General features: G+C 33.3%; 1 protein-coding gene across 1 annotated transcript in view; it reads left to right on the plus strand.

Annotated features, from left to right (window-relative positions):
- LOC129216314 (netrin receptor UNC5C-like) overlaps window positions 1-12,329 on the plus strand; it is a 135,289-nt gene that overhangs the window by 69,275 nt on the left and 53,685 nt on the right. The window contains exons 5-6 of the mRNA XM_054850524.1: window positions 377-544; window positions 5,626-5,655. Of these exons, the coding sequence (XP_054706499.1) occupies window positions 377-544; window positions 5,626-5,655 (198 nt within the window). The remainder of the gene's footprint in view (window positions 1-376; window positions 545-5,625; window positions 5,656-12,329) is intronic.

Consider the following 12,329-nt stretch of genomic DNA (forward strand, 5'->3'; position numbering starts at 1 on the left):
AAATCAGGAAGCTGCCAAGCTATTTCTATATACATTTTTGGGTTTTCATTAAGGTTCCTGAGTCAAAAACATTTTTTTTTTTACAAAGATTCCAGGTTAATTTCAGAAAAGTTACCAACCAGCGGAAAATTTTCCTGGTTTTTGTTAGACATGTTATTGGCAGAAATTAGGCCCATCAGCTGCCAAGAATTTTGCATTCTCTCTGAACAATTAAGGGACTCATCCATTACCGCGTAGAGGCAGAATGTTTACCTTTTCAGCAAATCAGTGATAAAACAGTGCATTAATTTCACGGGATAAAATTTTTACACAGTTGAAAAGTAAAAGTTGAATGGAAAAAAAAAAAAAAGTCATTTGTGAAACTTTCGTTTTTCAGTGAATGGAGGTTGGTCAACCTGGAGCCCATGGTCCGAGTGTACTGCCAGGTGTGGTCGCGGAGGACAGCAAAGATCCCGTTTGTGCACGAATCCAGCTCCATTAAACGGAGGGAAACCTTGTTCTGGAGATCCACTTCAAAAAACCGATTGTACTTCACTTTGTCCTGGTAAGTAGTTTGCTTACTAGTACTGCAAAACTACTGAATCACACCGTGTCATGCATTTCGTACCTAAATAAAGTAGCACTGATTCAGGATTTGAGGAGTAATGAATGAAATATTCAATAGATAAGAGTAAGAGAGAGATAAATTAGTAAATTGATAATAAATTATACAGATCTACGCAAAAACGCTGTATTAATGATAGCCAGGGGCGTAGAAAAAATTCCTCCAGGGGGTGTTCATCCTAAAAATAACCATCAACTCTGGTTGTACTTGAAAATAAAAATGCTTTAAGTAGTTCAAATTTGATTTTGAAACTAACAGTATTCGTATTTCAGTCATATGTAGGGGAGGGTGACCCAAAGCGGGTAGGTTTTCGAAGAACGCTCAAAAATTGTAGTTTTTGGATTTTTATCGCAACGATTTCGGTTTTATTTCCTAACAGGGTTCTTGAACTTCAAATTAAAAAGTGATTTTTGTATTATTTCAAACCCAGTATTTATTATCAAACTTGACAAACATTTGAAAAACCCGCTTTGCCCTACCACGAAGCCCAAAGCGGGTGAGTTTAACTAATTGTGGTTTGGTACAATTGCCAAAAAAATATGAAGTTATAAATGATTAAAATAGTTGACCAGCTACCTGCCATTATATAAAAAATGTGAAACAGTTGTACTTATCCAATTTAATGACAGCACATTTGTTTATGAAACATAAAGAAATAACTGATTAAACTAATAGACTAATAAATTGCCATCCTAAATAAAAACTTTTTAAAGTTAGACTTATCCTATTGAAATAGAAAATCTAAGTCAACACACGAGTCAAGAAATTATAAATAAATGTATGATTAAATCCTATTTCAATAATTATAACCTTAAATTAAAATAAGTAACAATCGAAATGACTATCGTAGTTCGTAGGTGGATGGTGTAAGAATAACATAATATTATTGAAAATCAAAAAAATAAGCTGATCTTCGACTAATAACAATTAACAAAACTGCATCTTTTTTAGAAATGTGTCATTTTTTAAAAATTTTAAGCCTGGTTGCGCCATGCCGCTTCACTGCTGCTTCGTTGGGACTGATTTAAAACTCAGGGATATTCATGTAAACACGCCATACGTATGTATCGCCGCTCACACACCATGGGTGTGGGGGGGGGGGGAGCATACGAAGACCTACCCACTTTGGGCGACCTACCCGCTTTGGGCCACACTCTCCTACATAAAATTGGTTTCATAGAAGAAAAATATGTTTTAAATAGAAGATGATATCATAAATTTTGATTGTAGGATTTTAAAATTGAACTTTCAAGGCGGGCTATGGACTTGGGACTTCCTCTTTTCCTATACCACTGAAGATTATTTTATGTATTGATAAGCAGTAATACAGGCATGCAAAATCATGAAACTTTTGATGTATAGCTAGAGTTAAATAATGTGCATAGACATTACAAAAGGAAAAATAAATGGTTATTAAAATTGAACATGAATAGGTATTCTCATATGTGAATAAAAAAATAATGAGGAAAGCTGCCAAAGCAAATTTCGAGATTGACTATGTCCATAAATTATGGAAACATAGAAATAAAAGTTTTCGACATACAGATTCGTAGAAAAATTAGTTAATCACCTGATCTAGATATAGGAACATAGAAAATAGGGGAAAACATTAGTAAATAAATAGGATGGTTGGTAGGTTGACATGAAGTTAATTTTTGAAAGTATAAATGATTAACTTCCGAAATATAGAGAAAATTTAATAAAAGTTTTTAAATACATTTGGTATCAAACAAATGAAGTAAGGAATTAAAGCGTAGAATTTTTTTGAGAGGGTTAGATCAGCAATAAATAGATAATAGGTTAGTTAAGTACTGAGAAAAAAAAGAGAAGAAAAGAGTTTTAAAGAGATCTAAAAATAGATACAATTACAGTTTTACGTCGTAAAGGATATTTTTTGGTTCACGTCTTCAAAAAACAAAACAAGAAAGGTTTAGTGCAAAGAATTTTAAAATAAGATGCAGGCTATAGTTTATTCAGAATGCGTTCATAAACAGCTGTAAATGCCAGATGAGGATATCATACTACCGCATTAATCCCATCAAAGGAAGAAAAAAATGGTATAAAATAGAAGAGACATTTGACATTCCAAGCCAGCGTCACGTGATGCGTTACGCATCAAAATGGCGCGTGATTCGCCTCTTCGATTAAGGGGTAGTTTTTCTCCTTTTTTTTTTTTGATGAAAGACTGAGAGATTCTAACATTCCTTCTTATGTCCTTCATCCTTCATAAGTATCCATACCTTTATTCTCATAATATTTATCGGTGCTGTTGATCAGCTATCTTATTTATGGATGAATGATAATTACGCTATTCCTCCCCCCCCCCCCCCGTTCACGACCCGATTGTATAAAATGGTGCTGTTCCCATACATTTGTAATTAATTGGTTTGGTTTTTTGTAGATATAAATTTTGTTAATATATATGTCTGCACTGCTGCTGTCTCATAAATTTCATGTAAATAGGAATTTAATGCAGCAAAATTTATTAAGCTCCCCCCTCCCACACTTCTTTTTTTAGTGACATCTTTTGTTGGATGTCTTTATATATACGAAAGTTCACATGTTTTTGCATTGAAAACGTGGTTCTTTCAACTCAAAAGAACGTGCATGCAACTTTTGTAAATTTAGTGCTTTTTTTAATTGTCGTTTATTTTGATTTAATATGATGCTTTTGTAATTTTGAAATTTCACTTTTCAAGTAAAAAAAAAAAGAATTTGCACGGGGGGGGGGTGGCATGACACAGGTTACGTCATTGAAATTTTTAGGCGGCTGTTTAGAGGGTTCTTTTTAAAATGTTCACTCTTTCTTGAGAGGGAGAGGGTGCCTAAATTTTGAGGGGTGCGCTATCGCTCTCGATGGTGGGAGGGCATTTTTGTAACTACTATATTCAGTGTGCCTATTCCTTAGTTCTTTGGAAAAAAAATGAATAATTACATTAATCTGAAGCCTTTGCGTTTAAATGATTTTGATTTGTAGTTGTTTAAATGTATCCAAGGTTATCAACTAGAAATGTTCGTTATAAAAACGACTGAAATTTTCCAAATTGTCTGTGAAGAAAAATTTATTATATACAAAGGAATCCGCTTTAGAATTTTCCCACAAGACTACTAGTGTTAAAAACTCCTTTCTTTGATGCAAATTAAGCAACAATGAAAACAAATAATTTAACAGCTCATTAAACATGTTTTATCTATGCTTAGCATATAGTTGAAACACATTTATGTGTATAAACAATGATTTAAAAAATATTAATATCATTATTAAAAATAGCAGAATTAGCTACCGTGTCTTATATTTGGTTTGTCATCTGTTTTGTTTGTTGTGGTTCAGTTGAAACATTCAAAGTCTTTTCAGACTTACTAATAATTACATTTAGTATGGTTACGGGTTCACCTTACTGGAAATTTTAATACAAGATTTGAATAGGGATTTTCTACAGCTATATTATTGCTGATTTTACTAGCTTAATAGATAAGCATTTTCTATGGCGAAAAGAGGGGGGAAAATGTATTTTTATAGTTCCTAAGAAAATTTGTAACTACACAACTGGCGCAAGAGAAAAAAAAAAAACTGCATCGAAAAAAAAAATTGTACTAGTTGCACTTATAAAGTTTAAGTCGTTTGTCTTCAGTTTGCAATAAAAGTTGAATTCAAGCTACAGTGGTGATACAAAATGCTTGAAAATATTTTTTAGTCCGACTTGCTTGCACTGAAGAGAGAGGAATTGCAAAGAAACATGAGATAATTAATTTAAAATTTAGAAATCATTCACACTCACCAAAAACTGAAAGTAAATCGTGAAACGCTTGTCAGTAAAGAAACTCATTATGTCTCTCATCGTCATTTTCTTTTCTTTTCTTTTTTTTTTTGAAGAGATGAAAAGAAAGATGTTTAGAAATGGGAAAACTTAACTTAATCCCTGGAAAAATAAGAAAGTAAACAGGAAGTAAAAAAAACATATTTATATTTTGAACTTTAGAGAAGCTGAAAACTTTTTATGCCTCATGAACTAACCTTCTTCAAGAGGGTTACTTAACATTTTAGGAGTATGAAACCATTCGAACTCTTAAAAATATAACAACAATAATAGTAATAATAAAAACCTCTTTAAAGGGAATACTCTTCAAACGATAAATTCTTGAGTAGTTTTAACTGTATTTGGATGGTACCAACAATACGTACTCCATAATGTCCAGTATTTATAAGAAATATCAAAAAATTTTATGGCCAAGTTGCCATAGTGCTCATGGAAATTCTTTACGGTGCCCGAAGAAAGTTTGCCTATTATTATGTACTACAATTTTTAAAATACAACCATTCAAAAATATTAAAGATTATTAATAATTGAATTTAAAAAAAAAACGACACACACACACACACACACACACACACACACACACACTATTATTAGGCCTTCACTGTTTTCCATTTGCTACACATCCTCAATGTGAAACGTCTTTAACGTCGATAACGTAAAGTGATATTTTAAGGTCCTTAAAAAATCCAAACTATATCTGTGTCTATGACTTTAATATATCAAAGAAATAATATGAAATGAAAGAAAAAAGCTATAAAAACGTCTTCGGAAAATTCTAGATTAAATGTTGAAATATTGTTCGATTTTCTAAACTTCATGTTATCTTTTTCTCAGTGTAGCATCTTTATGGACGTCTCGGAGATCCTTTTATAAAATACTTGATATTAAACTGCTATCATTACGACAGAGAACGACCTTGGCATATTAAACCCAGGATCTGATCCGCATTTCTCCCTGAGGCGAAGATGACACAAAAATATTTCTCGTCTTTATCCCGACAGCGTATCACCCTCCACCGTTCTCGCAGTGAATTACGATGTACGTGAGCGACAGATTATTTTTTTCTTTTCCTCCGTACATTCTCGTTCTTTAGTCCCTCGCTCTTCTCGTAGACAGCAAGAAATAAAGCACTGTGCTGATAACATCACCACCAGATGCCGCTGTCATCCGGCGCGCGGGAAAAAAGACCACGCGAAAGAAGAGATGTGAGGAAGATCGGAGGACCAGATAAAGGTGGACAAGGTCAAAAAGGGGTCATCACGTGGGGAAAAAAGGCAGGTTTACTATTTTTCGGAATTGATCTTCGAGTAAGAGATGAGGAGGAAGCAGTTGCGATATTTGCTTTGGATGGGGAGAGCGAAGATAAATTATGATTTTCTCCGCAGAGTAAAGAAGATATTCTTCGAAATGCACTTGTACCGAAGTATTTGTTAACCTTTCTTTTCTACTTGCTTGCATAAAGACATCTCCTCGCCACCTAATTCATTTCGTGAGCAATTTTAAGGAAATCTAATGAAATTATCAAGTATAGATTCTAAATGTATAATTATTTAGAACGTGTACAAATTAATTGTACCAAAGCTCAATTAGTGTTAGGTTATCCAAGTTAGCAGAAAATCCTCAATCTACAACAGCCTCAAAGACTCAGAGATAATTATTTAGTATTAATTCATTCTCTTAAAAAGTAGCCACAAGTACCACTAGCGCATGACTAGTAAATAGTTTAGTCTATAAGCAAGTAATTAGTGTGTAATGCTCAATTTTGAATTCACTAAAGCAGTTTAATAGTGTGCATTTTGTAAACATTAGAATCTGAATTTGCAAAGTCAAGTTTCTAAGCAGTGTAACAAGTTAAATAAGTTAAATGGTATAATAAGAAATAGCAAAGTCAGATAGCAGAAATTGCATATTACTGGAGACACGTGTTTCGATGTTAAAAGGAACGCATTTTTCAATGCCTTATTTATGAAAAGACATCAGTCGAAAGCAAATAGCCATATAAGCAAGCAGCTTAAAAATTAAAAATATCGGATTTACCAAACATCAATGAGAAAATTAACCATTCTAGAGAAAAAGAAATAAAGAACCAATAAGAATGCGAAATTTTTGACAATACTACTAAGACAAAATTTCAATAATAGTGGCAGGCACGAGCATAAATATTTTTAGAAGCTAGATTTATCAGTGTAAGTAAATTACTTCACTTTCTCTATATTCCTCAATTATTACGCCCAAACTTTAAGAGCGCATGAGACTATAACAAAATATATTGGAATCCGTAAGGGGATTTTTTTAAGAAAGAGAGAGAGGGAGAGAGAGAGAGAGAGAGAGAGCTTTACGTGAACTCTTATAAGTTATCAGGTATAAGTTAGACAATTTGGGGGCCCCTTTTGACCCTCTTTATTTTGCTTGGAGTAATAAATTAATATATTTAAAATTCTTGACATTAATTGCTTCCCATAAACTCTTGGTTTTTATCAACTGTGATATTGGGGATATATTTTAATTTCAATTAGTAACCTTAGGCATCAGCAAAGTCGTATGTAAGTCAAAAATTCGAAGCAAACGAAGCACCCTAACCTACGTGCATCAAAATTTTACTAAGTCATCCAGGTCAATATTTAAACTAATTCATAGCTAAAAATTGTCGTGAAGCAATGCTTCATTGCATCAGCGCAGTCAGAATGTTTCTGTGCAGTGAAAAAAAGGGGGGCGGTATAACAAAAATTCAGATATTAATCTTGAAAGGAGCGGAGAGATTTTGGTCATACAGTCTTCACATTCATGTAGTATATCACCATGCTATAATAGGTTGGAAATATGGTTTAAGTCCACGGAGTTAGTTCCCATCCTTCCCTTACTGCACCTTTGATTGTATTTCTTTCCATTCGTCAGCATTTGGAACCAATGTCAATATACTTATACACATCAGGGGGGCCCTGAACTTAAATTTTAGGCTGGACGGAAATTCTCAATTTGCCGATTGATGATAATTTTGCTGAATAGAACTCCAAATTTAGTCGAATCGAACTCCAACTTTCGCCGTATGATGCTAGTTTTGCCAAATAGAACTCCAAATTTTACGGAAATAAAAATAATTTGGCCGATTTGTCAGACAAAATTTGCTGAATGAGGAAAATTTTGCAGTGACCTCCCATGACTTCCCATCGGGGCACCCCTTGCTTCGAATAAAGTCCTCTTTAGCTTCTTTTAAAATGTTACCGTCTTCTGCTTTTGATTTCAAATTAAAAGCCAAATTCCTTAGTTCATTAGACAATTTTGATCATGAGCATTTTCTGGGATCATTGATGTAGGAGAGTAACAGTCTAACGTGTGGAAAGGTAGGGTAACGACCCCAGTAATTGGCACTTCAAGAGTTTGTCCTTAAACTTACCTCTGTTTTCATTACTTAGAAAAACAATATTCACTTGCAAATATTTTAGTATTAAGGAATGCACATCTGTGCATCTATTTAGTTCACTAAAATCAAAAATATTTGATAGATATTCTTCACAAAAATATATGTTTAAAAAGTTACCGAAATCACCAGTAATTGGCACCTGATACCCCAGTTTATGACACCTTGTGATCCAGTAATTGGCACATGTTAATAAAACTGGAAAATCACTTTATTTTTCGCTTTTAGATTACGTACAAATTATAGAATGAAGGAGGGACATAGAGTAAGAGAAACATTGAACCATGATTCTAAGGGACCATAAAAAATTAACTGATTCTCTACAGTCGCAATATATGACTGATGGCCAAACATATTTGTTTTTTATTGTTTCCCTTAAAAATTTAACAGTATATTCTGTTGGATTCAAATTAATAGTAGAACCCATATAATATAAATGCTGCAAAAGTATCAGAAATCAATTTAGTGACATATTGCACAAAACATTAGTGTTTATAGCCCTTACAGGCGCGGGTCATTAAAATTTTAGAAATATAATTAAATAACACAATGGATGGGATAAATTGGTTATCTGGACATAGATTTTACAGTCAAATTTTTTTTTTCATTCACCCCCTCCAGCTGGGGGTGGTGTCCCCGTTTGTGACCACCGCCCTCCTAGAGCAGAAATTGTTTTCTGAAGTGGTTATGTTTACCTCTTATGACAATTGGAGTAATTTCAAATATTTTAAGCTCTTAAGCATTTTTACTAATTATTTCAATAATTTATGCCATTAAGAATACTTAGAACACAAAATTCAATATTTTTACTATAAAATTCCAAGATAAAGATGAAGTAAAATTCAAGAAAGTTCATATAGATTATATAAAATTATCTAAATAAGCAACTTAAAATGTGAAAAATATTTTTGGCACATTGTTCTTGCTTTATGTGCATTCCTTTTGTGCTATAAAATATTAAATGAAAAAATACGACTGTATAATACCATTTACAGAAAAAATAATATCAAAGCTGATAATAAAAAAAGTATACAACTGTCTGGTAGGAAAAGCAGATCTCAAATGTGTGCAGTTATGGACCTTCAAATTCACCTGTTCTGGGTCAAGAACCGAAAATAAATAAACAAAAGCCCATTGTAAACTATTCTTTTGGTCCCCCTTTTCTGAAATGTATCAAATTACATCTTTCACCCACAACAGTGAGATCAATGCTCTAGACGGGCGGTGTCCACATTTGGGGACACCTGGAAAGAAACTTTGTTTATGCATTCAAAAATGAACTCGAATCTTTTGCAAAATTATGATTGATTAGCTCAGGATTCCTGAGGGAAAATGGTTGACTAATTTAGTTTATGGTGTAAATTTTAAAATCTTGAAAAAAATATTGTATTTGAGCTTGAAAATCGAGGTATTTTAAATAAAAAATTAAGCCAACAAAAAGAGTCATATTTAATAGTGCTGCCATCTGTGTGCATTAAAGAGAAATAAAAGCAACTAATGCAGCGATTTTTGGAGTTTTAAAGAAAAAACTTTTTTTTAAAGAAATTTTTAAAATTGGTGTCCCTTTTTGTGACCACCGCGCCGGTAAGGGATAGGCACATGTGCCAGTTACTGGAGACTAGCAAAACTGAAGCACCACATGGCATCCATCATTACTTCAAAAATCCAAAAAGAGACAAAAATATATTTCTACCCACTCAAAGTAACACCTTTCAACTAAAAAAAATTTTTGACAACGAACATTTAAAATATATTTTAAGTCAGATTTTAATGGATTGATCCTCATGCTTCCGTTAAGCCAGAAAAGTAGCTTTTTCAACAAAAATGGCTGAATTGACACAAGCCGCAATTGTTTCTCTTTCCTATGCACTGCTACCATTTAGTAACATGAATTGAAGTTATAATCTTTAAAGTAAATGTACACTCAGTTGGTATATAGCCATCTACTTTAAAAAGATTGGATACGAATCTTATTTTACGACATTTTTGTGTGCCAATCACTGGTGACCTGCCAATTACTGTGGGTGTTACCCTACGTCTGATTTTTTTTTCAAGCCACAAGGCCGCTCCTATGACATTATAGACGTTTAATGTTTCTACTAAACAATTATCTGTTTTGTTTTCTTGAATTGCGTCGCATAATTTTTCGAAAATCAATAAGTTTTGGATAAAAATGCTACTTTGAAATAATATCTTTTATTTAAAATGATAAAGATCTATCTTCTTTACTAATAATAAAGCTGAAAGTCTGTCTGCATCTTTGCCTGTCAGGATCTCTGACGCTCATAGCGCCTAGACCGTTCGGCCGATTTTCATGAAATTTCGTACAAAATTAGTTTGTAGCATGGGGGTGTGCACATTGAAGCGATTTTTTGAAAATTCAATTTTGTTCTTTTTCTATTTCAATTTTAAGAAAATTTTACCGAGCAAATTATCACAACGAGGACGAGTAAATTACGAAATTATCATAACGTGGAACCGTACACGGGCAAGCAAATGAATATAGCAAATTCGCGAGAAATTCATCCTCCATTATTTGTAAATATACAGGCTAACCAAATGACCTCTTAATTTTCTACTACGGGCAAAGCCGTGCGGGTACCGTAGTTCCAAATAAATGCAAAAATAAAGTCGACAGAAAGGGAGCTTAAATAAAGAGAGCTCAAAAGACACCAAGAAATAAAATCACAGCCTTCCACTTTTTCAATAAATACATTTCTTCCCGCCATTTATATAATTGCTTACTGAAACAAAGTGTCAACAAAACATAAATACTAAACGAACAACTACCAGTTTATTTAAACAGAACCTTTTATTCTTAAAAAAACATAAGAAAGAGCTGACGGAAATGCAGTTCTTACCATAACTGAAACATGCCTTCCAGCCCTAGAATAATTTTACACTTCTTAAGAATATACATTTAATTTATTTTTGCGTAGCGCTTGCAGGCATATCAAAGTAGAGACTTACTAACCGCCTACGTATCGCAGTAATTAAGAATCCTGTTTACTGCTTTTCTTAAAGATACCGTCTTCGCCCCGATGTACGGAGGAGAGAGAATTTCTTGGAGGAGGGCAGCATCGTTTAGAGAGAACCATCATCGATTTCTCATTATAACATTCTTTCTTATTATTCCCTTTGCTTTCGGAGCTAGATTCCGGCTAAACCATCGTGTGCTTTGAATAACAATGCTTCAGCTTCTATTGCAGATGTTTGTCAAAGGAATGTGTGTGTGTGTGTTTTTGCTATTTTTTTTTTCTTTTTTGGAGTTGTTGTTGGAAGTTATAAGGCAGTTTGTTTCTTTTCTTTGTAACTGTAACTGTCTGCAGCTTCGAGGGAGATTTTATCTCTATCTATGACGAGTTTTATTTTTACTTTTATAACTTGGAAGATAAAAAAAAATATTCTAAGGAAATGCTAGTCATATTTTAAACTTTTATGTTTGGGTTTCATAATTTAAGTTAGCAATATGGATTAGCAATGGAACGTTAAGTCAACATTTAACATTTTTTCGTGCATATTTATAAATTGCTTGATTAAGTGTGCTAAAGACAGGCGTCATTCTATTTTAGACTTTTTTTTTTTTGTCTTAATTGTTCATGCATTTGAAGTCTGCTTTGAAACAGCCTGCGAAACCTCTCAACACATAAAAATGCAGAGACTGTCTAAAATATGATATAATTTTTTATCAGTCCCTATACCACGACAAATTTTCCACGAAATGTTAATTGAAGATGCTGAAGAGGAAGGTTGTGGTATATGTAAGACATGACCATCCCCACCTTCTATAAAACGGCCTGTGGTGCCAAACTACACCTCTAACTACAGCTGACAATGATATGTAGTAGTGATGGAATATAAAAGGTTTTTCTCGCGTAACAAACTCATTATTGCTGGTTTTTCTCAGTGCACGTCATTAACTGTATCTCAGTGATAGAAGATCAGAAGTGTCAAATTAGAAGACTGAATTTGAAAACAGGGTGATGAGTAAATGAGTAGTTAAACCGAAAGCTGTTTTAAACAGATAATTTAGGCTTAAAGCAGAAGAAATATAAGTGAAGACGTCTTTGTTTTATCGATTAAAATTTCCTAGGTGAAGGTATTTCCGAATTTCTTAGTGTGTTTATATGTAAATTGCATATAAAATGTTTTTAAAACTACTGTATAAATAAAAACATATATTCAAAAATTGACAGGATTGTTTGTTTTTAAGCAGTCTGGATCTAAAAATGTTTTCCCCTTTCTTTTTCTTTTTTTTTTGAGCAATCACGATTGCTTATTGCTTTTATTTGACTGTTTTTGGCGTGCTATCATTTTATTTTCCCGCCAGCACCCTCTGCAGCATCACCGTCGACCGGCTCCTCACGATGCTGCTCCTCTAGCGAAAACCGTCTCCAGGTTGCGTCCATATCCTACACTTACACGCATACATACACAACTACACACACACACATACACACACACATACACAAACACATGCACACACAAA

This window comes from Uloborus diversus, chromosome 2, assembly GCF_026930045.1.
Source record: "Uloborus diversus isolate 005 chromosome 2, Udiv.v.3.1, whole genome shotgun sequence".
Taxonomy (NCBI): domain Eukaryota; kingdom Metazoa; phylum Arthropoda; class Arachnida; order Araneae; family Uloboridae; genus Uloborus; species Uloborus diversus.